The sequence below is a fragment of the Mustelus asterias genome, chromosome 2 (assembly GCF_964213995.1).
Source record: "Mustelus asterias chromosome 2, sMusAst1.hap1.1, whole genome shotgun sequence".
Lineage (NCBI taxonomy): Eukaryota > Metazoa > Chordata > Chondrichthyes > Carcharhiniformes > Triakidae > Mustelus > Mustelus asterias.
The window spans coordinates 126874210-126900135 of record NC_135802.1 but is presented as its reverse complement, the minus strand read 5'-3'; the positions used below and the strand labels follow the sequence as shown (position 1 = coordinate 126900135).

General features: G+C 42.0%; 1 protein-coding gene across 2 annotated transcripts in view; it reads left to right on the top strand.

Annotated features, from left to right (window-relative positions):
- smim13 (small integral membrane protein 13) overlaps positions 1-24322 on the top strand; it is a 58654-nt gene extending 34332 nt beyond the window's left edge. For both annotated transcript variants that reach the window (XM_078241166.1, XM_078241157.1), the window contains exon 2: positions 19868-24322. In XM_078241166.1, the coding sequence (XP_078097292.1) occupies positions 19868-20061 (194 nt within the window). In that variant the 3' untranslated portion in view covers positions 20062-24322. The remainder of the gene's footprint in view (positions 1-19867) is intronic.
- Positions 24323-25926: the final 1604 nt, after the last annotated feature.

The following is a 25926-nucleotide window of genomic DNA, read 5'->3' as shown; positions in this document are numbered from 1 at the left end:
AAAGGACTGTTGCAGTGTTGGGCTACGGTATATCAGGGTGATAAATACTGTTGTGTGCAGCCGCAACCAGGCGTTCCTAGTTGTGTTGCATGCATAGACAAACTTGGAGGAGGATCCAGTTTTCATGCTCTACATTGGTACCAACAACATAGAATAAAAAATGTTGTTCTGCTGAGAGAGCTTAAGGAGTGAGGGTCCAAGTTAAAATGCATATCATCATCTCTGGATTATTACCTGAGCTATATGCCGATTGGCATAGAGTCGAGCAGTTTAGAGAATTAAACATGTGACTCAGAGTGATGTGGAAAGGAGTTTTTATTCATGGGGAACTGGTACCAACCAGTACTCAGGAAAGAGAGAACTGTTTGTTAGGATGGGCTCCACTCAAACCACTGAGACCAGTGTCCTGGCAAATTGTATAACAGGTTGCTATAGGGCTTTAAACTAATAATGGTGGTGAGGGGGTGTGTGTAATGGTGAGAGATGGAGGGTTTGGGTGAAGGGAGATTTAGAAATCCAAGGAGATTATTCGAGACAACTGAATAGTGTGGCAGAGTGGAAGGGACAGGGAATTGTGCAGCAATAAGTAAAGTTGTTTTAAGAAGTCAGACAGAATGACAAAGGTGATGGGGCAACACTGATAGCAAAGGATGGCATGAGGACATAAGTGAAGGATCTTGGCTCAGAAGATCAGGAAATAGTATCAATATTGTTAGAGATTATGAATAGCAAGAATCAGAAAATGCTGGTGGGAGTAGTTTATGGACCCCAAAACAATAGTCATATCAATGAACAGAGCATTATACAAGGAATTATTGGAGCGTATAACAAAGGCTATGTAATAACTGTGGAGAACTTTAATTTTTATACAGATTTAATCAATCAAATTGTCAGGGGTGATCTAGAAGATGCGTTTATGGAATGCTTTTGTGTTTTGTAATCGACTAAGGATAAGGTAATAAGACCAGGTTAATTAGTAATCTCATAGTAAAATTAGTGATCATAATACAGTTCAGTTCGATGTTAAGTTTGAAAGTGACTCTTTCTAATCACAAATAAAAACCGTAAACTTATGTCACCCCCTGCTGACAACTATATGCTCTGACCAGCTGAGTTAAGTAAAGCTATACCTGGGATGTACTTGATGTTATATGGGGTGGGAGATTTTTACGCTGGTTGTCCTGTACACACATAATGTTGGCACTGGAAGAAAAGTCCAAGCCGCATCTTGAACAATTTTCCCCAACATCTGTGCAATTCATTCAGCTATCCGAAATGCATCTTTAGAAAAAAATACTATAGGAGCGCCTCTCGTTCTTCCTAAATCGTTGATTCTCAAACTTCTTGAGGTGAAATGCTGAAAAGACAGTAAATACAGGAATTGGAGAGATGGGGTTATATAAAGTTTGAGGCTGTAACTTTGAAAACCACGCCCAAGACACAACTTATTGAATTACGAATGATAAATGTTTGTGAGAGGTGTAGGATACAATATTCACACTCTTCCACTATCTGGTTGGAAGTAGTAGGTCAGAAAAACCTTTTCAGTGGCCATTCTGAATCAGATTAGCTTCCTTCACACAAAATAGATCTATTCAACCAACTTCCAAGAAACCTTTCAAACAGTTCATAACTTTTCTGTGTAAGATAAAAAGGTCGGCTGATGACAGAAAACCACATATGGGCAGGAAACGGCGCAGGGTTTAGACAGATAATGCGGACATTACATTTGAAGCCATTTATTTAATATCCAGCTGACAGAGCAATTTGTCCTGACTTTTGGAACTTATGTGCTGCAATGGGTGGCACGGTAGCACAGTGGTTAGCGCTGCTGCTTCACAGCTCTAGGGACCTGGGTTTGATTCCCGGCTTGGGTCACTGTCTGTGTGGAGTTTGCACATTCTCCTCGTGTCTGTGTGGGTTTCCTCCAAATGCTCCGGTTTCCTCCCACAGTCCAAAGATGTGCGGGTTAGGTTGATTCGCCATGCTAAAATTGCCCCTTAGTGTCCTGAGATGTGTAGGTTAGAGGGATTAGTGGGTAAATATGGGGGTAGGGCCTGGGTGGGATTGTGGTCAGTGCAGACTCGATGGGCCAAATGGCCTCTTTCTGCACTGTAGGGTATCTATCTCTCTATCTATCTATCTATCTATCTGTCTAACCCTGAGAAATGTTCAAAATATTACCAAGCGCTTGGATTTATAAATGTTGGGGCCCATACGTTGGTGCACATGTGAAGAAAACACGCCCTCAACAACACACTGCTGATACTGTTCAGTGTCTGATAGTGTGTCGTGGTTACTCACGCAACCACGACACACACAGTCCAGAAGGGTCTGCGAGCGGGAAGATGATGCAGCAGGAAAAAAAATGCAGCAAGCTGTCCATGTAGTGACGCAGGTCCAGTGCGCTGAAGTCTGTCCTCCTCGGCAGTGCTACTTAGCAAGTTAGCTTCAGCTAATCCTCGTTCTCTCCGTCTTCTCGGTGAAAACTACACCCGGCGTTTATAGCTGACTGTCCCTCACCGGCAATTTCTAGCAGAAACGTCCACGCTTGAGAGTACAAGACGATGCGCTTTACACTTTTTCTCAACAGTAATGAAAATAACAAACAGAACTAAACCTTGCTGCCTTTCACTTCAAACTGGAAAAAAACGAGTTACTAAACTGCGACAAACACGAGCTTTAACTGCATAGTAATATTTGTGCCCATACTGTGAAGTATGTTAGTTTACAAATATTATTTGCCTCGGCGTTAAAACTTGGTTTTTACCGCATGGAAACAGCTCCTCTTCCCCACGTGTGTCTCCCCACTGCAGCTTCCTCTGCCTCCCGCCGATTTTCTTTTTCCCTCCCCCTAAGTAATCTGATTGGCTTAAAGTGCAGCTCTCTAGAAAACGGATTGGCTTAGCTTACATCACTCAAACAAACAGTATCTGTTCACGGTATTTGGCCCAGTAAACAGGATATTGAAACTCACAAGAAAACAAAGGACAATGGTAAATGTCTTTTTCATTAAATTTCCCCATATTTCAAGAAAACACACTCTCTTCATTTTTCTTTCATTTATCCTTTTTTTCAGGCCCCTACACTTAAACAAAGCCACTTACACAGTGGAAAACTGGCTAAGGTCCATTGAGTAAATAGATTGGCTGTATTTAAAGGGTGGAAAACGTTTAAAGAAACAATTCAAAATGTTTAACAAAAATACATTCTCTTGAAAACCAAAATTCAACAAGGAAGATCCACCCGTGGCTTACTCAGGAAATTAAGGATGGTGTTAGATTTTGAAGACTTGTAATGTTGCAAAGAATAGCAATAAGCCTAAGGACTGGGAGCAAAGGGCCAGTGAAATGAGAAAAATAGAATATGAGAGGAAACTAGTGAGGAATATAAATACAGATTGTAAGAACTGTTATAAGTATATAAAAATGAAAAGCGTAGCTGAAGAAAGTGTTATTATTGGGAATTATGAGATAGCAGAGATATTGAACCTGTTTGGACAGTAAAAGATATAGGTTACGTACCAGAAATATCTTGACGCTAAAAAGAGTGAGGAAATTGAGGTAATTAATACCAGCAGGGAGGAAGAATTAGGGAAACTTGAAGGACTAAAATCTGACAATTCCTAGGAGCTGCTGGTCTATATTCTGGAATTCTAAAAGAGATAGCTGCAGAGATAATGGATGCACTGTTACGATTTTATTTCAAAATTGCCTAGATTCTATAACAGTAACAGCAGATTCGAAGTTGGCCAATGTACCACTAATAAAAAGAGAGAGAAAACAAAAAACTACAGGTGAGTATTTTTGAGGATTAACCATTAGGGTAGAAGAAGGGGAACTCTAGATGCGATATATCTGGATTTCCAAACGGCATTTGATAAGGTAGCACACAAAAACAAGATAAAAGTACATGGGTTTATGTGTAATATATTAGCATGGATTGAGGATTGGTTAACAGACAGGAACAAAGAGTCGGTATAAATCAAGTTTGTCAGGCTGAGTGTAGTAGAGTGCTGCAAGGATCAGTGTTTGTGCCTCAGCTATTTACAATCTATATTAGTGATATAGATGAAGAGACAAAGCAGTGTATCTAAGTTTATTGATGATTCAAAGCTAGATGATGGATATGTAAGTTGTGAGGAGGACACAGAAAAGCTGGAAACAGATATAGATAGCTTGTGAGTTGATGGAGTATAATGTGGGGAAGTGTGAAGTTATTCACTTTGGTCATAAGCATAAAAAAGCAGAATATTTTTAAAAAGGTGTAAAACATGTAAATGTTGGTGTTTAGGAAGACTTGGAAGCCCAAGGAACACAAAATTAGCATGCAGGTACAGCAAGCAATTAGGAAGCAAATTACATGTTTACGTTTTATTGCAAGGAGATTGGAGTACAGGAATAAATAAATACTGCTACAATTGTATGGGGCTCTGATAAGACCATACCTGGTATACTGTGTGCAGTTCCCTGACTCCCTCCTCCTCTAATCAAAAAAAAGTCGGCAGGAGGACCACAAGCAAGGGAGAGGTGAGTTGCAATTTTTTTTATCCGTATAAGGGAAAAATGGCAGCTAGGGCAGTGGCATGCTCCTCTTGCCAGATGTGGGCAATTAGGGAGCAATCTAGTCTCCCTGACAACTTTGTCTGCAGGAAGTGTGTCCAGTTGCAGCTACTCACAGACCGCATTGTTCGGTTGGAGCGGCAGGTGGATGCACTGTGGAGCATACAGGAGGCAGAGAGTGTGATAGACACTAGTTACAGGGAGGTTGTCACACCACAGGTTCAGACAGGTAGATGGGTGACTGCCAGGAGAGGTAGGCAAGTGGTGCAGGAGTCTCCTGTATCTATTCCCCTTTCAAACAGGTATATCATTTTGGATGCTGTTGAGGGGGATAGCCTGTCAGGGGGAGATACCAGCAGTAGCCAGGCCTGTGACACCACAGCTGGTTCTGCTGTGGGAAAGGGGAGGGCAAAGCGCAAGTAGTAATAGGGGACTCGCTAGTTAGAGGCACAGACAGGCGTTTCTGTGGCTGCAATCGAGACTCCAGGATGGTGTGTTGCCTCCCTGGTGCCAGGGTCAAGGACGTCTCTGACCGATTGCAGGACATTCTTAAGGGGGAGGGTGAGCAGCCAGAGGTCGTTGTACATATTGGTACCAACGACATAGGTAGGAAAAGGGATGAGGTCCTGAAGCGTGAATATAGAGAGTTAGGCAGAAGGCTAAAGTGCAGGACCTCGAAGGTAGTAATTTCAGGACTACTACCGGTGCCACGTGCTAGTGAAAGTAGGAATAGGAGGATTAGGCAGATGAATGCCTGGCTTGAGCGCTGGTGCAGGGGGCAGGGATTTAGATTTTTAGATCATTGGGATCTTTTCTGGGGAAGGGCTGATCTGTTCAAGAGGGACGGGTTACATTTGAACTGGAGGGGGACTAACATTCTGGCGGGGAGATTTGCTAGAGCCACTCGGGAGGGTTTAAACTAGTTTGGCGGGGGATCCAAAGCAGTTGGGAGACAGAAGAAAAGTTTGAGGATAGCACGGAAGTTAAAGAGAGCATATTAATTAGTAAAGGCAGTGTCAGTAATCCTAGTACCAGACAGATCAGACACAAGCAAGACAGAGAGCAAGGGAAGTCCAGATTAATCTGCATTTATTTCAATGCAACAGGCCTGACAGACAAGGCAGATTAACTCAGGGCATGGATGGGTACATGGGACTGGGATATTATAGCAATTACCGAAACATGGCTAAGGGAGGGACAGGACTGGCAGCTCAATGTTCCAGGGTACAGATGCTACAGGAAAGATAGAACAGGAGGTAAGAAAGAAGGGGGAGTTGCACTTTTGATTAGGGAAAGCATCACGGCCGTACTGAGAGAGGATATATCCAAGGGTTCGGCCACTGAGTCTATATGGGTAGAACTGAGAAATAAGAAGGGGGAAATCACTTTGATGGAGTTGTACTATAGGCCACCAAATAGGCAGTGGGAAATTGAGGAGCAAATATGTAAGGAGATTACAGATTGCTCCAAGAAAAATAGGGTGGTAATAGTCGGAGATTTTAACTTTCCCAACATTGACTGGGATAGCCATAGTATTAGAGGGTTGGATGGAGAGAAATTTGTTGAGTGTATTCAGGAGGAATTTCTCATTCAGTATGTGGATGGCCCGACTAGAGGGGGGGCAAAACTTAACCTTCTCTTGGGAAATAAGGAAGGGCAGGTGACAGAAGTGTTAGTGAGGGATCACTTTGGGACCAGTGACCATAATTCTATTAGTTTTAAGATAGCTATGGAGAATGGTAGGTCTGGCCCAAAAATTAAAATTCTAAATTGGGGCAAGGCCAATTTTGATGGTATCAGGCAGGAACTTTCAAAAGTTAATTGGGGGAGTCTGTGGGAAGGAAAAGGGACGTCTGGTAAGTGGCACGCTTTCAAAAGTGTGTTAACCAGGGTTCAGGGTAAACACATTCCTCTTAGAGTGAAAGGCAAGGCTGGCAGAAGTCGGGACCCCTGGATGACTCGGGATATTGAGGCCCTGGTCAAGAAGAAGAAAGAGGCACATGACATGCATAGGCAGCTGGGATCAAGTGAATCTCTTGAAGAGTATAGGGGGTGTAGGAGTAGAGTTAAGAGAGAAATCAGGAGGGCAAAAAGGGACACAAAATTGTTTTGGCAGATAAGGCAAAGGAGAATCCAAAGAGCTTCTACAAATACATAAAGGGCAAAAGAGTAACAAGGGAGAGAGTAGGGCTTCTTAAGGATCAGCAAGGTAATATATGTGCGATCCACAAGAGATGGGTGAGATCCTAAATGAATATTTCTCATCAGTATTTACTGTTGAGAAAAGCATGGATGTTGGGGAACTTGGGGAATTAAATATTGATGTCTTGAGGAGTGTACATATTACAGAGAAGGAGGTGCTGGAAGTCTAAAGCGCATCAAGGTAGATAAATCTGCAGGACCTGATGAGGTATATCCCAGGCCGTTGTGGGAGGTTAGGGAGGAAATTGCGGGTCCCCTAGCCAAGATATTTGAATCATCGATAGCCACGGGTGAGGTGCCTGAAGATTGGAGAGTGGCAAATGTTGTGTCTTTGTTTAAAAAGGGCTGCAGGGAAAAGCCTGGGAACGACAGGCCAGTGAGCCTCACATCTGTGGTGGGTAAATTGTTGGAAGGTATTTTGAGAGACAGGATCTACAGGCATTTAGAGATGCAAGGACTGATTAGGGACAGTCAGCATGGCTTTGTGAGTGGAAAATCATGTCTCACAAATTTGATTGAGTTTTTTGAAGGGGTAACCAAGAAGGTAGATGAGGGCAGTACAGTTGATGTTGTTTACATGGACTTTAGCAAGGTCTTTGACAAGGTAGGTTGTTGCATAAAGTTAAATCTCACAGGATCCAGGGTGAGGTATCTAACTGGATACAAAATTGGCTTCTTGACAGAAGCCAGAGGGTGGTTGCAGAGAGTTGTTTTTCAAACTGGAGGCCTGTGACCAGCGGTGTGCCTCAGGGATCAGTGCTGGGCCCACTGTTATTTGTCATTTATATTAATGATTTGGATGAGAATATAGGGGGCATGGTTAGTAAGTTTGCAGATGACACCAAGATTGGTGGCATGGTGGACAGTGAGGAAGGTTATCTCCAATTGCAGCGGGATCTTGATCAATTGGGCCAGTGGGCTGACAAATGGCAGATGGAGTTTAATTTAGACAAATGCGAGGTAATGCATTTTGGTGGATTGAACCAGGGCAGGACTTACTCAGTTAATGGTAGGGCATTGGGGAGAGTTACAGAACAAAGAGATCTGGGGGTACATGTTCATAGCTCCTTGAAAGTGGAGTCACAGGTGGACAGAGTGGTGAAGAAGGCATTCGGCATGCTTGGTTTCATCGGTCAGATCATTGAGTACAGGAGTTGGAACGTCTTCTTGAAGTTGTACAAGACATTGGTAAGGCCACACTTGGAATACTGTGTGCAATTCTGGTCACCCTATTATAGAAAGGATATTATTAAACTAGAAAGAGTGCAGAAATGATTTACTAGGATGCTACCGGGACTTGATGGATTGAGTTATAAGGAGAGGCTGAATAGACTGGGACTTTTTTCTCTGGAGCGTAGGAGGCTGAGGGGTGACCTCATAGAGGTCGATAAAATAATGAGGGGCATAGACAAGGTAGATAGTCAATATCTTTTCTCAAAGGTAGGAGAGCCTAAAACTAGAGGGCATAGGTTTAAGGTGAGAGGGGAGAGATACAAAAGTGTCCAGAGGGGCAATTTTTTCACACAGGGTGGTGAGTGTCTGGAACAAGCTGCCAGAGGTAGTAGTAGAGGCGGGTACAATTTTATCTTTTAAAAAGCATTTAGATAGTTACATGGGTACGATGGGTATGAGGGATATGGACCAGATGCGGGCAATTGGGATTAGTTTAGAGGTTTTTTTTAAAAAAAAGGGCGGCATGGACAAGTTGGGCCGAAGGGCCTGTTCCATGCTGTAAACCTCTATGACTCTGAGTTTTGTTCTCCACATTTAAGGGAGGATTTATTTGCATTTGTGGTAATACAGCAAATGTTCACTAGTTTGGTTCCTGGGATGAAAGGGTTGTGCAATGATAAGAGGCTGAGTAAACTGCGTAAATATTCTTTAGAATTTCTTCTTGAAATCACAGCATTTTGGCCTCAACTACTTTCTGTGGTAGTGAATTCCACAGAATCACCACCACCCTCCGGGTGAAGAAATTTCACCTCACCTCATTTTCCCCCCACTCCCCACACACACAACACACACACCCTCCCCCATTGGGAACACCGTGTCTAATCCTGTTAGAATTTTGTATGTTTCTATGAGATCCCCTCTCACTCTTCTACACTCCAATGAATAAAACCTTGCATTAAGTTGATCTTTCTCTATGCTCTAGCTATGACTGTAACACTACATTCTGCATTCTCTCGTTTTCTTCTCTATGAACGGTATACTTTGTCTGCATAGCGCACAAGAAACAATACTTTTCACTCTATGTTAATACATGGGACAATAATAAATCAAACCATCAAAATCCTAACTTGCTTAGTCTCTCCTCATATGACAGACCTGTCATCCCAGGAATCAACCTGGTAAACCTTCGCTGCACTCCCTCCATAGCAAGTACATCCTTCCTCAGATAAGGACACCAAAACTTCCCATAACACTTCAGGTGTGGCCTCACCAACACCCTATATAATTGCAGTAAAATATCCCTATTCCTGTATTCAAATCCTCTCTCCATGAAGGCCAACATGCCATTTGCCTTCTTTATTACCTGCTGTTCCTGCACGCATACTTTCAATGACTGATCATGATGTGGTGATACTGGCGTGGGCATAATAAGAAGTCTCACAACACCAAGTTAAAGACCAACAGGTTTACTTGGAATCATGAGCTTTCGGAGCACTATTCCTTCATCAGGTGAGTGGCTTGATGAAGGAGCAGTGCTCCGAAAGCTCTTGATTCCAAATAAACCTGTTGGACTTTAACCTGGTGTTGTGAGACTTCTTTCAATGACTGATTCATGAGGACACCAAGGTCTTGCTGAATATCTATCTCTCTCAATTTACACCCATTCAAATAAGATTCTGCGTTCCTGTTATTACTACTGAAGTGGATAACTCACATTTATCCACATTATACTGCATCTGCCATGCATAGCCCACTCATTCAGCCTGTCCAAATCACGCTGAAGCATCTTTGCATCCTCCTCGCTGCTTGCCCTCCCACCCAACTTTGCATCATCTGCAAATTTGGAGATAATACATTTAGTTCCTTCTTCCAAATCATTAATAGATAATGTGAATAGTTGGGGTTCTCGCACAGATCCCTGCGGTACACTGCTAGTCACTGCCTGCCAATTGGAAAAAGACCCATTTATGCCAACTCTTTGCTTCCTGTCTGCTAACCATATTCCTAGCCTTCTCAAGACACCACCTGCAATCCCATGCACTTGAACTTTACATAGTCCAAAGATGTGCGGGTTAGGTTGATTGGCCATGCTAAAAATTTACCCGAGTGTCAGGGGGATTAGCAGGGTAAATGTGTGGGGTTACGGGAATAGGGCCTGGGTGGGGTTGGGGTTGTGGTCGGTGCAGACTCGATGGGCTGAATGGCCTCCTTCTGTACCATAGGGATTCTATGATTCTATAATAATCTGCTTTGTGAGACCTTCTGAAAAACTTCTGAAAGTCTAAATAAACCACATCCACCAGTTCTCCTTGGTCAATTCTACGAGTTACATCCTCAAAGAATTCCAGTAGATTTGTGAAGCATGATTTCCCCTTTGTAAATCCATGCTGATTATACCACTACTTTTCAAATGCTGAGCTATGAAATCCTTGATAATGGACTCTCTAGCAACTTGTCCAGTACTGATGTTAGGCTCACTTGTCTATAGTTTCCCATTTTCTCTCTACCTCCCTTTTTGAAGAGTGGCTTACAATAGCTACCTTCCAATCCATAGGAACCAGTCCAGAGTCCAAAGAATTTTTAAAAATGACCACCAATGTTTCCAGGGCCATTTCCTTGCGTACTCTAGGATGAAGTTTATCAGACCCTGGATATTTATCCACCTTCAATCCTATCAATTTCCCCCAAACCATTTCTGTACTAATACTGACTTTGTTCAACTCCTCACTAAAACTTCTTTCTCTCAGAACTTCTGCCATATTTTTCATGTCTTCACAGAGGAAGACATGAATACAGAAGCAAATGTAGTTCTTCAGCCATTTCTTTGTTCCCTGTTATGAATTCTCCCACTTCTGACTGTAAGGGGCCTACATTCGTTTTTGTCAATCTTTTTCTCTTTACATACCTATATAAACTTTTACAGTCAGTTTCTGTGTTCCCCACTGGCTTTCTTTCATACTCTATTTTCCCCTTCTTAACCAATCCCTTTAGTCCTCCTTTGCTGAACTTTAAACTGTTCGCAATCCTCAGGTCTATCGCTTTTCTCTTGCCAATTTGTAAGCTTTTTTAAAAATCTAATACTATCTCTAATTTCCCTTGCAAATCATGGTTTGGCTACAGTTCCCTTACCACTCTTGCGCCAAACAGGAATAAACAACTTTTGAAGTTCACCTATTGGTTCTTTAAATGCCTACCATTGCCTGTCCACTGTCCTTCCTTTCAGTAATGTTTCCCAGTCCATCACAGCAAATTCATGCCTCATTCCATCATAGTTACCTTGATTGAGATTCAAGATCCTGGTCTTAGAATCATCTACCCCAATTTCCACCTTGACAAAGAATTCTATCATATTATGGTCACTCATCCCCAAGGGTTTTCTCACAACTAGATTGCCAACAAATCTTTTCTCATTACACAATACCCAGTCCAAGATGGCCTGTTCCCTTGTTAGCTCCTCAACATATTGGTCCAGAAAACCATCCTATATACACTCCAGAAATAATTCCTCTATTGTCCTGTGACTAATTTGACTCACTCAATCTATATGCACATTAACGTCACCCATAATCACAAGGTGTTCCTTTAACACATGCATCTCTGATTTCCTGTCTAATGCTATTCCCAACATTACCACTACAGTTTGGTGATCTGTATATTATCTCCATAAATGTTTTTTGCCCCTTGGTGTTTCTTAACTCGACCCATACAGATTCCACATCGTCAGTGCTAACATCTTTCCTGCATATTGTATCAATATCTTCTTTAATCAACAATGCATCGCCACCTTTCTCAATGTTTAGTTCCCATCCTTGGTCACTTTGGAGCCATGTCTTGTAATGCCAACTATAGGAGTTAGGAGTTTACTATAGGCCCCCAAAATAGTATTAGAGATGTGGAGCGAGAAATTGCTAAGCAGATTATGGATAGGTGTGGAGGTCACAGGGTAGTTGTCATGGGGGACTTTAACTTTCCAAATATTGATTGGAGCCTTTTTAGGTCGAATAGTTCGGATGGGGCAGTTTTTGTGCAGTGTGTGCAGGAGGGGTTCCTGACACAATATGTGGATAAGCCGACAAGAGGTGGGGCCACATTGGATTTGGTAATGGGAAATGAACCAGGCCAAGTGTTGGATTTGGCTGTGGGAGAGCACTTTGGAGATAGTGACCACAATTCGGTGTCTTTTGTTATTGCAATGGAGAGGGAGAGGGCCATGCGGCAGGGCATAGTTTACAATTGGGGGAGAGGTAATTATGATGCAATCAGGCGGGAATTAGGAAGCATAGGATGGGAACAAAAATTGTCAGGCAAAGGCACTAATGAAACTTTTTCAAGGAACAAATACTGCGTGTCCTTGATAGGTATGTCCCTGCCAGGCAGAGAGGAAATGGCCGAGTGAGGGAACCATGGTTCACAAAAGAGGTGGAATGTCTTGTCAAGAGGAAGAGGGAAGCATATGTAAGGTTGAGAAAACAAGGTTCAGTTGGCTCGATGGAGGGTTACAAGTTAGCAAGAAATGAGCTGAAAAGGGGGCTTAGGAGAGCTAGGAGGGGGCATGAGAAGTCCTTGGCGGGTCGGATCAAGGAAAACCCCAAGGCTTTTTACTCTTATGTGAGGAATAAAAGAATGACCAGGGTGAGGTTGGGGCCGGTCAAGGACGGCAGTGGGAATTTGTGCATGGAGTCAGAAGAGATAGCAGAGGTGATGAATGAATATTTTTCTTCGGTGTTCACCAAGGAGAGGGGCCATGTTTTTGAGGAAGAGAGGGTGTCACAGACTGATAGGCTGGAGGGAGTAGATGTTCGGAGGGAAGATGTACTAGCAATTTTGAATAAATTGAAAGTTGATAAGTCCCCTGGGCCTGATGAAATATATCCTAGGAGTCTTTGGGAGGCAAGGGATGAGATAGCAGAGCCTTTGGCATTGATCTTTGCGTCCTCGCTGTCCACGGGGATGGTGCCAGAGGACTGGAGAGTGGCGAATGTGGTTCCTCTGTTTAAGAAAGGGAATAGAAATGACCCTGGTAATTATAGGCCAGTTAGTCTTACTTCGGTGGTCAGTAAGTTGATGGAAAAGGTCCTCAGGGATAGGATTTACGGCCATTTAGAAAGATGCAGCTTAATCCGGGATAGTTAGCACGGATTTGTGAAGGGCAAGTCTTGCCTCACAAATTTGATAGAATTTTTTGAGGAGGTAACTAAGTATGTAGATGAAGGTAGTGCAGTTGATGTCATATACATGGATTTTAGTAAGGCGTTTGATAAAGTCCCCCATGGTCGGCTTATGAAGAAAGTAAGGATGTGTGGGATAGAGGGAAGTTTGGCCGATTGGATAGGTAACTGGCTATCTAACAGAAGTGGAGATGCCGGCGTTGGACTGGGGTAAACACAGTAAGAAGTTTAACAACACCAGGTTAAAGTCCAACAGTCTGCTTTCTTGCATCTTTGTAGAAACTTGATGTCTGTGTCGATATGCGCGATCTTTTTGGATAAAGTTGGACTTTAACCTGGTGTTGTTAAACTTCTTACTGTATCTAACAGAAGACCAGGGTGGTGGTGGATGGAAAATTTTCGGACTGGAAACCGGTTACCAGCGGAGTGCCACAGGGATCAGTGCTGGGTCCTCTACTATTTGTCATTTTTATAAATGACTTGGAGGAGGGGGCTGAAGGGTGGATCAGCAAATTTGCTGATGACACCAAGATTGGTGAAGTAGTGGATGAGGTGGAGAGCTGTTGTAGGCTGCAAAGAGATATAGATAGGATGCAGAGCTGGGCTGAAAAATGGCAAATGGAGTTTAACCCTGACAAATGCGAGGTGATTCATTTTGGTAGGACAAATTTAAATGTGGATTACAGGGTCAAAGGTAGGTGTTCTGAAGAATGTGGAGGAACAGAGAGATCTTGGGGTTCATATCCATAGATCTCTGAAGGTTGCCACTCAAGTGGATAGAGCCGTGAAGAAGGCCTATAGTGTGTTGGCGTTCATTAACAGGGGGTTTGAGTTTAAGAGCCGTGGAGTTATGCTGCAACTGTACAGGACCTTGGTGAGACCACATTTGGAATATTGTGTGCAGTTCTGGTCACCTCACTATAAGAAGGATGTGGAGACACTGGAGAGAGTGCAGAGGAGATTTACCAGGATGCTGCCTGGTTTGGAGGGTAGGTCTTATGAGGAAAGGTTGAGGGAACTTGGGCTTTTCTCTTTGGAGTGGAGGAGGTTGAGAGGAGACTTGATAGAGGTTTATAAGATGATGAGGGGGATAGATAGAGTGAACGTTCAAAGACTATTTCCTCGGGTGAATGGAGTGGTAACTAGGGGGCATAACTATAGGGTTCATGGTGGGAGATATAGGAAGGATGTCCGAGGTAGGTTTTTTACTTAGAGAGTGGTTGGGGTGTGGAATGGACTGCCTGCAGTGATAGTGGAGTCAGAAACTTTAGGAACATTTAAGAAGCTATTGGATAGGCACATGGAGTACTTCGGGATGATAGGGAGGAAATAGCTTGATCTGGGTTTCAGACAAAGCTCGGCACAACAACATGGGCCGAAGGGCCTGTTCTGTGCTGTACTGTTCTATGTTCTATAACATATCCCTTTACATCTATCTATGCAACTAATTCATCCATTTTGTTTCAAATGCTCCTTGGGTTCAGGTACAAAATCTTAAGGTGAGCCATTTTAATGTTTATTGTCTCATTCCTACTATTTTTTTTTACTGTATCCATATCTGTCTCTGGCCCTCAATTTCTCTGTCTATCACTTTTCTTATTCTTCTTGCTGTTGTTTCCTTTTGTTCTTGATTCCCCTGCTCTGAATCCTTACATAGGTTCCCATCCCCCTGCCATATTAGTTTAAACCCTCCCCGACTACTCTAGCAACTTCAGTCCTGGTCCTGCCCAGGTGTAATCCGTCCAGTTTGTACAGTTCCCACCTCCCCTAGAACCTGTCCCAATGCCCCAGGAATCTGCAACCCTCCCCCTCTCACCATCTTTTCAGCTATATATTCATCCGATACATCCTGCTGTTTCTACTCTGACTGGCACGTGGCACTGGTAGTAATCCTGAGATCAACACCTTTGAGGTCCTACTTTTCAGCTTGCTTCCTACATCCCTATATTCTACTATTAGGAACTCATCCCTTTTTGTTACCTATGTCGTTTGTATCAATGTGTACCATGACCACTGGCTGTTCACCCTTCCCCTTCAGAATGTCCTGCAATTGTTCTGACATATCCTTGACTCTAGCACCAGGACATACCATCCTGGAGTCGGGTTTGCAGCCATAGAAATGCCTGTCTATCCTCCTTACAATTGAATCCTCTATAACTATTGCATTTCTATTGCTATTGCTCCTCCCCTGTGCGACAGAGCCAATCATATTGTTACAAATTGGGCTGCTGCTGTTATCCCTTGAGAGGCCATTCCTCTCAACAGTATCCAAAATGGTGTATCAGTGTTGCAGGGGAATAGCCACAGGAGATTCCTGCATTGCCTGCCTAGCCCTCTTGTTCTTTCTGGTGGTCATCCATTCCCTTCCTGCCTGTGGAGTCTGAACCTGCGGTGTGACTACCTTTCTATACACGTTATCCACAATACTCTCCACCTCATATTCCCAGATGCTGCACTAGCTCCGAAACTCAGGCTTCCAGACACTTCCTGCACATCTATTGGCCCTAGGCACTGGAAATGTTCCTCCCACACGAAGCATGAGGAGCAGACCACGGCTTGGAAAGTCATGACTTTCCCCTTTTAAATTAAACTTTTGGAAGATGCTTGATATCAGATTATATCCAATTCTCTCGGGGCCTTCTTTCCTGCTCCTCGTTACTAACGAATATAACCCTTAGAAATTATAAACCACAAAAATGACCTCTGAAACTATAAGTGATGAAACTATTAAATTCTTACCCACTACTTACCAAACAGCTGTTTCCCTTGTGTCCTCTACTACTGCAGCAGGGCAAGACCACTCCAGGACTTAAGTTTGAAAGCGAGGAGAAAAAGCAAAAAGTACCTCTTTCCCTTCGGCGCCAAATTCCCACTCTGCACCAAATTCCCACTCTGCACCAAATTCCCACTCTGCACCAAATTCCCACTCTGCACCAAATTCCCACTCGGCACCAAATTCCTGATGGCCCCCAACTCACTCTGGCTGCGTCTCACTCTGAATGAGGTCACTTCCACAGTTCATGCCAAATCTAATTGTTCAGTGCATGTACATGTCATCATGCCCAGAATGCACATTTTGTAACTCAAGGTAACCAAAGGAAACTCTCATTTTTGTTTATTATAAAAGGAGCAAACAGTCCATAACAGCTACAGGGATGATGGATGCATTGATTGTAATTTTCCAAAAGTCCTTGGATTCTGAAGAAGGACTGGAGAACTGGAAAATTGCCAATGTGACATCACTATTCAAAAAGTGAGGGAGGCAAAAAGCGGGTAGGCTGATTAGCCCAACATCTAGTGTTGGAATTAATTATTAAGGAAGTAATAGCAGCACATTTGGAAAATCATAATCCAATCAAACAAAGTTAACACGGTTTTATAAAAAGGAAATAGTTTTTCAAGTCTCAACTGAAGTGGATATAGGGGAACTAGTAGATGTGTTGTTTTTGGACTTCCAGAAGGCATTCGACAAGGTGCCTCACAAAAGTTGTCAAAAGATAACAGCCCATGGTATTGGAGGTAGTATATTGGCAAGGATAGAGATCCTTTGGTTTCCTGCTAATTGGCAGGAGACAGCGAATGGGGATGAGGAGTTCTTTTACAGATTGCCGACCTATATATAACCAGTGGGGTTCCATGGCATCAGCCCTGGGACCACAACTGTTTACAGTATATATTGATGACTTGGAGGAAGGGAGAAAATGTACTGTAGACAAATTTGCAGATGACAAAAATAGGTGGAAAGACAAGTTGCAAGAGGGATACAAACAATTTGCAAAGAGATATCGATAGATTGAGTAAGTGGGCAAAAAGTTGGCAAATGGAGTATAATGTGGGAACATGTGAAGTTGTTTTGGAAGGGAGAACAAAAGAACAGAGTATTAATTAAATGAAGAATAACTGCAGAAAGCTGCAACACAAAGAGACTTGGGGACACTTGTGCATGAAATACAGGTGCAGCAGGTAATCTGGAAAGCTGATGGCATGTTGACCCTTATTTCAAGGGGGTTGGAATACAAGAGTAGAGAAATATTGCTGCCACTGTACAAGGTACTGGTGAGACCACATCTGGAGTACTGAGAGAAGTTTTGATCCCCTTATTTAAGGAAAGGTATTATTCCATTGGAGGCAATTTAGAGAAGGTTCACGAGGATGATACCGGCATGGAGGGATTGCCTTATAGCAAGGGTTAAACAGGTTGGGACTCTACTCATTGGAATTTAGAAGAATGAGAGGTGATCTCATTGAAACAACTAGGATTCTCAAGGGGCTTGATAGGATAAATGCTGAGAGGATGTTTCCCCTCATAAGAGAGTCTGGGACCAGAGGGTATCGTCTCAGAATAAAGGGGCACTAATTTAAGACTGAGATGAGGGGGAATTTCTTCTGAGGGTTGTGAATCTTTGGAACCCTTTGCCACAAGAGATCTGTGGGGGCAGAGTCCTTATGCATCTTTAAGGCTGAGATAGATAGATTTTTGATTGATAAAGGAATTGAGTTACGGGAAAAGGGCATGAAAGTGGAAATGAGGAATGTTGGAACAGCCATAATCCTATTCAATGGCGGGGCAGGCTTGAAGTGCCGAATGGTCTACTCCTGTTCCTGTTTCTTTTGTCAAATACCAAACTTTCCAATTTTCACTTTTCATCCCCCTTGAGAAGTAAGCTGTGCAAAAAGCCCAGAGTGGGAGGTCATAGTGGTTTGTTAGAGCACAGATGCCATTTGTCAGTCATGTTGATGTGCTTCTCATGCTTCTAGTCATCTGTATCCTCAATAATTGTCAGTAAGGGATATTGTAAAAGTCTCATGTCCCCCAATTGAAATTGGAAGTGGCATGTGAACTCTACCTCCCTCTCCCATTTTAACTTCTCAGCTCATTTTAACTGATAGTGTAATGCGAGATTATGGTTTAGTAAGCCAGACAAGGTGACCTCAAATCCCATAATACCAGTTCAGAATTTGAAATCCGATTAAAAGGAAACCTGGAAATAAAAAGCAAGTATCAGTAGATGTAATAAATTGTTCTAAAAATGTAGTTCATCAATACCTTTTAAGGGAACTTGCCATGCTTGATTGGTTTGGCCTATCTGAGACTTCACCAAAGTGGTTCACTGTTAACAGCTCTCTGAAGTGGAGGGTAATTTTCAGCGCAGGTTAGCTGTCAGCTTAAATGGCTACGTGGGCACAAAATCTTGCACCAGCGAGATCTCGTTTCCTGATTTTCCACAGCCCTCACCCGTGATGTAACAAGGTTCCTGCCCAGGAAGTGCGGGGACCTCATTTCAATAAATTTAAATTCTAGGCTTCCCCGCAATATGTTTCCCTCTCACTGAATATTCATACTTCGCCGATGTGACGTCATGTTTTGTAAAACTTGAAGCAGTCGAGGCAACCTGCTGAAGCGCAAAGGTAAGTATAGCCCCTGGGGGAGAGGGACAGGCTTGGGCACTGCCCTGGCAGTGCCAGGGCAGGCCCTCTGGGAAGACCCACTGGGGGTTACCCCTTATTTTTGGTGGGGAGAGGGGCATCCCAATGCTTGTGGAGGGGGGATGTCACCCCGATGCTTGTCAGGGATGGGATGGGGGGGGGTCCCCGGATGCTTGTGAGGGTACCATCAGCTTTTTGCTGATGGTATCTCAATTTCTGTTTTCTGTGGAGCTAGCAATCAAGCCCCACCTCACTAAAGTGACGGTGAAAACCAGGCAGCCAGATTGAGAAAAAACTTGGCTGTGCAGCTAGAGAGTCGGTTTCCTCACTGAAACTGACACTGAAAAAAAATTGGAAGATTCTGCCACTGGCCTTACAAATCACTCAGTTGTGTCACTGATGCTAGTGATTTAGGAAAATCAACCCACCGCCTCTTTGGGCTAACTAGGGAAGGGCATTAAATGCTTGCTAGATCTGCCATATCCAAAGAATAAATTGAAAAAAAAATTAAGATCTTGCTGACTGATGTGTCAGGATACGTTGCCCTTCGGCTGAAGAGCCAGCAGATCCACATCTTGCTGATCATGATTTCTACCAAAACGGTCCACCATGAGGAGTGTGATAGCTCTCATTCTTCCTATGATGAAACTTGTGTTTTAATTAGTTGGTTTAGAGGCATGGGCCGGAATTTTACCGCCACACCCACCCTGGAATCGGGGCGAGTGCGGCTCGCAGAATGGAATTCTCCGTTGGCCTTGGGCGGGATTTTATGAGCCTCGCCCGAGCGAGGTCGTAAAGTATCAGCCATGGTCTCAAATTTCTAACAGGCTACCCAAAGTGTAGAGTGTGTTTAAATATGGATAGAGAGGTGTGATCATTCTCTTTGAACCAATATTTTGAACAGGGGGTGTAGATAGTTCTCGAGGTAAATTCAAAATTTCAGCCAGGAATGGAGTTGAGAATTGGAGAACACAACAATTTTTGCCACCGTCAGGCGCCTCTAAAAGCAAATATGGGGATTGAGGATGCCTTAAAGATCCCTAGGCAAGTGGTTCACAAGTGTTCAAAGATTAAATTAGATTGTTCTTTCCAAGAACTGGCACAAAGTGATGAACAGCCTTCTCCTGTGAACTTGAATTATATACAAAAGGCAATTGTACGTTCTCATGCCTTATCCAGTCTTCAAGACTTCAATAACATCCCTAGTTATCACACAGTTGTGCTGTAATTGGGTTACAAACACTTATTCTGAAAATGCAGCATGTGTTATAAATCTTAAGATTCCAAGTAGTTGGATCACTCTTGAATAATGAGTGGTTTTTGGTTGCTTTGCAGGATGGTACGTGGTATGGCAGCTGTTCCTGTCCAAGTTTAAATTCCTTCGTGAACTTGTAGGTGACACCAGCTCACTGCAGGGAGATACTGAACCAGCAGAGACTGAAAGCATAGAGGACTCACCACCCATACCTCTACGTCACAGACCCAAATCAGCACGAGTATGGAGGGCACCAATTGAAGGAACAACATAGAGAACTAAATCAGACTATGCTGTCATTTATTTTAGATCATTCATCGGCTTTTAAGCACCATTACAGTGTGTGATTGCTGTGCTTTATTTGATTGTAAGGTTGACTTGCTAAAACTACAGTCTCTCAGATTTGAAGAAATTTGAAGCTTTTGGGTCACACAGAAATGCATGGAGCTAATTTAATTTACCAGAGTTGCATCATCCCATTTTCTCGCAGTGCAGAGAAAATCAATTTGCATATTAGTTGGTAAGTCATTTGATCCTAGATTGCTTGGGTGCAAGAGTTCTGGATCAAATTGTGCTACTGACTATAATCTAAATTCTATTGAGTGCATTTCTGGTTTCTGAATTACTGAATAACTGAACTAAGCACTGAGTTTATGTTGTGAAGTAGCACTTTTTAATATTTTTTATTGTTTGAATCTTGCTAATTTAAAAAAACTTTTCACATAATTATGATTGAATATGTTTACATTATAGGTATTCCATTTTCTATTGCATTTTTCCTGTTTTAACCTGTTAGTAGAAACAACCTGATTTTCATGTAGATTCCTATATAAGATCTACAAACTTCACCATATTAAAATAGTGAAGATCTCATTAGAGATTGTTTAGAGTCTAATGATGGGATTCTAATTTCTGCTACTTTGTAGCTGACATACTTTATTATTAGTTTCCCTCCTGGTTGCACTATGGTTATTTTTTATAGATTCTGACATTTTTGCAATCTTCATCTTCACTGATTTTTTGCAAAACCTGCACTCTTCCCCCATCCACCTGCTTCTGAACAAAATGCTGTTCCTTGTAAATTGTACAGGGGAGTTTCATAACAATTATGCAGATTGAGGCTGATTTATTTGGGTATTACTTTATTTGGGCATTGCAGTGGGTTAGGTCACTGTCATTTTCACCTTTGAGTACAAGGTTCAAATTGCAGCCAGAGTGGGAGAGTGACAGTCACATCTGTGTGTCAGTAACAAAGGTCCTAAGTGAAATAATGTTTGTTATTTCCTGGGAACATGGGCTGACAACAGGAATAACTGTTGTGGAAAACAGAAACATTTTGAACTCTGGTGGAAGTTGAACCCTTTTGAGGTTGACTCACACTACTAAAGCACAGCGGCAGGAGTTTTACTTGGCATTAGGCTGTGCAATACTGACTTAGAAATGTTTGATATTAATTCTGGCTGCCTATAATGGAAATGTTTCAGTCCACAGCACTGACATTCTTATGTGACGAGTGCAGAGATTCACCTTTTTCTCTCCCCTTAGCTCTAATTATTGTAAACCACTGTGTTTCTTCCATGCATTGTACGGTTATGGTGTTGACTAAACTGCTCTTGATGACCTGTGCATGAAAATAACATTTTAGGAGTTCATCCAAAAACAAATATACAATGTGGGATGGGGCAGGTGGTGGGATGGGGGTGGTGTGAATAGAGAACACGGACTGTTGATTTTAAAATGGGAAAATCAAATAGGTCCTGCTAAGAGCTGATTTTTTCATTGTGTTTGCAGCAGTGAGTTTCAAAGTTTCAGTTTGTAAATGTCCTATGGGGCCAGACTGTATTGGGTGGCTTTTTTGTTTTTATTCTATATACTGTATAGTCTTTCAATATATCCACAAATTACCTCTCTGAAGCATTATGGCAGGGAAATATTTGTTTTATTTCTTGAATGGACTACACCAAAAAATAGTGTTGACTTATGTGGCATTTTAATTTTATTCTGTCACCAGAAGAACATTGCTGTTATGTTGTATTTCAGATGATGTAACCGAAATGTAATTGTAAAGATTTAATGATAGAGGGTTTTAATGATGTACACATGTGATCAAATGCTATTAACATCTTTAGACATGTTGACCTACGTCACACACATGATGAATACATGGTCTTGACTGATCCTATTACACCCTCATGCACTTGTCTTTGATATCCAATGTATATGCGACCACGGCATGTTTTCCCTCTTCATTCACTATAGTCTCTTTGTGGCCAGTGACACAAACAATCACTCCATTTGCCTAAATGAGTTATGTTCTGTATGTTGTTTTCTGCATTGCATTAGGGTCCTACTTGCCACCATTCTAACACAACTAATACTTCCTATGAATCGTACGCCATCAGCTCTTATCTGTGGTCTATCTCTCTTACACCACCATCACAAGGTTCCATTCCTACAATCCCAGCACTGCAATGATTCCCCCCACTTTCTGCATCATCACCAGCTTGTCTAAAGGCTCAATCCCATTCCACCTTCTATCTTTCATTTAGGTGGTGGTTCTTGGTGATATTATCTGTTAACACTGGATCAACTCTCCATGTCAAAAGAAGACACTCTCCTAAAGACCTTAATTCCCCCACACGGTGGTGTTTGAAATCAGGTGCTCAATTAGTCAAAGTTTTCAGCAGTTCAACCGTGGCATTACAATTATGAAGGCCTTGATAGAATGAATAGGAAAAGGCAATCTTGTCTCATTGTGGAGACAGTAACAACCATTATCTATTAAAATCATCACTAATGGTTTAAGGAGAGAGCTCAAGAGAAAGTTATTTCTGCAGAAGGAATTGCGGAATGTGGAATATTTTCCTACAGTGTAGTTGAAGCAGAAACCATTGTATAATACATTGGAAGCAGAAAAGCATACTGAGCAGGGCAATGGAATAACTTTGTATTGCTGCTCTATAGAGTGGCAAGGACCTCCAATTGCTTTCTTTTGTACTGCAAACCTCTGCTTTTCTTTTGGTTCTAAAAATGAGACTTGTTTGGCTTTCATTAGAAATTGTTTTTCCCAGTCAGCAATTCCAACCTCCATCCAGCTGTTCACCTAGACTGAACCCAACCACTCAACAATCCTTTTGAACCTGAGCTAAACTTTTGACCCAATATCCAGGTCATTCACCAATCCTGCCTACTTTACCATTAAATATTTTTGGTCTACATCCCTAGCTCAGGTGCACCATCACTGAAACCAATCTTCAAATTATTGTCACCTTTCAGCTTGCTTTTTTTAAACACCTGCCACATTCACTGCCAAACACTTCCATCCTCGTTCGTGTATACTCGTGATTTGGCCTTCCTTTGACTTCAGTTTCAAAAGATATTTGGCCTGATATTTTGCTGGGAAATACAGTAGCATGAGAAAAACCTGGTAAGACTGGGATGTGCATGTCTTGCTCAAATTAATGGCAGGATCACATTATAAATATCATCTTCCATGTCTCGACTGGCAGTGGGCCAAATTGACAGGTTGGCCTTGACAGGCATGAAAACCAAGAGCAGAAGACTTTAACCAGGAATTCTCATGGCGGGGGGCAGACAGAATGAGGGAATGGAGTTATGGGTGAGTGGTGGAAGGCCACAAGAGGGAGAAAATGAGACATTAGGCCTTGAAGAGGGGTGTCTGTGATAAAAGCAGTGGGATGAACATGGCCACGATTGACAGAGGAGAGGCCAGAAGGCCTCTAAGGGAAGGGGGAGCACTCCTAGTCTGCAGGGAATCCTTTAAGAGGCATCATCTTTTTTGAGCTTGCAGTTCCCATCTCCTCACCCCAGGGAAATCCACGAAGTTCCTGTTAAATTTAAATCAGATGCCCAATTGCATGATAAGAACCTGATTTAATTGTGTTAATGAATTGTCCAGCCTTTTGCATATGTAGTGGGTTTTGGGTGAATTTCTTGCTTTATAGTTTTTAACCGCTTTTTCCCAACCATTTTGGCATGGAGAGTGAGGTGGGTTCATAACAAGACCACTATGCCAATAATTTTAAAGGGGAAGAGCTGCTCTTCATCTTGCTGAACCTGAATCTGTAGTATCAAATAGGCTACCTCAAACTTTGTAATAGGTAGGTGCTTGTTCTTTCATGGTAGTGACTTTTAATACATTTCAAAATACATTTGTCATAAATGCAGGGCAATATGCCATTGTTTGATATTTGTTTTAGGTTGAAACATATAATGGTTATAATATAGAAATGAATAAGTTGTTATAGATTTAATGTTTCTGGTTAATTTTGAACCTCCCTTTTACATTTAAGTTATTAGAATGCAAGTTGGACTGTTTATTTGACTGCAGAAATCTTTCACAGTGGGAGTACATTGTATGGTCATGCTCATATACAGTATTATAGATGAGAGGTAAGTGCTGCTTTCACTTAACAGTGCAGTTGAGTATTATTAATGCCCTTTATATGTTTTCTGGTTCTTAAACTGACTGCTGTGATTGAAACAATGGAATAAAATTAAAAGTGAGAACACCAGTGTGATTGTGCAAATTTTTATTCATGTCTTTCTTTAGACTGTTTCCCTCATGTCCTCCGCCACCTCCCCCAGTATTCCTTCCCAATTTCCTAGGATGAATGCTCTAAATCATGGAGGCAGTGCAACATGTTTGCACATTTATCAATTCTAAACCCTTTTACATAATCCTGGCCAGAAATGATCTTGGGGCGGCACGGTGGTTATCACTGCTGTCTCTCAGCTCCAGGGACCTCACAGCTCCAGGGACCAGTGATTCCTGACTTGGGTCACTGTCTGTGTGGAGTTTGCACATTTTCCCTGTGTCTACATGAGTTTCCTCTGGGTGCACTGGTTTCCTCCCACGGTCCAAAGATGTGTAGGTTAGGTGCATTGGCTATGCTATGTTGCTCCTTAGTGTCCTGGGAGAGCAGGACACTAGGTTAGAGGGATTAGGTTAGAGGGATTAGCGGATAACTATGTGGGGTTACAGGGATAGGACCTAGGTGGGATTGCTGTTGGTGCAGACTCGATGGGCTGAATGGCCTCCTGCACTGTAGGGTTTCTACAAGTCTCTTTCATCAAAAGTCTCCTATCTCATCACTGAGTGTCAGTAGCATTATAAGTCATCCATAATATTTTAGCAATTGGTTAAGTAAGGACAGCCATCAAATTAACTACACAGATTAAGTCTGGCTCAGGAGAGGTAGAAAAGGCAACCAATATTGATCAGGAATCAGCAAATTGCTCAACAGCAATGAAACAAATTGCTAATATGTTTAATTTTTTAAATAATGGCTCTGTTTTTTATCTAGCTGGCCATACACATTTAAAGAAATCATTTTCAATGAACACAAAATGTCACAAGTTATTTTAAAACACTCTAAAAGATAGGTGTTGTACTTTCATGGCAATAACCATGTTCAAAAGATGGTTTTATAAATGCAGAGTAATATGCCAAAAATCTGTTTTTGGTCAAAATCATAATGTTTACAAATGTAAAATTGAATAAATTATTACAGATTTAACATTTCTGGTTAACATTAGTTTGAATCCATCTTGCATTTAATTTAACATGCAAGTTAGTGCAGAGGGACTTGGAGTACATTGTTAAAACCAGGATCTTCATTTTTTTCATTTTGTTTGATTTAGAATTAATATTTGTTAATTTGATTTCAACTGATATTTGGAATTTCATGGCCTGAGAACATTAGATTTGTATCAGAATCTATGTTTACATATAACTATAATGTTATGAACAGAACGTAATGACTGGTTTCACTTAACAGAATGCTTAGTGTGTTATTATTAGAGTTAAATTCAAAGACTAACATGTGAAAACATTTCAATTAATGAGTGGTAAATCTATGGAACGGACCTGCTTGGGAAATGGTGCAAGAAAATGGTTCAAATTCAAATTGGTCAGATTTGATCTCGGTGATGGAAAAGCTTCTAGAAAATCCAGACACTGGTCCCAGCACTTCAGGAAGGCAACTCTACCTTCTCTAGCATAATTAGGAATAAGCAATAAAAATGTCTGAGCCAGAGTCACCTGTGAAAGAATTTTTAAAATTCTAATTTGGGACAAAATTAATGGTCACTTAAGCAAATATGCATTAATTCAGGA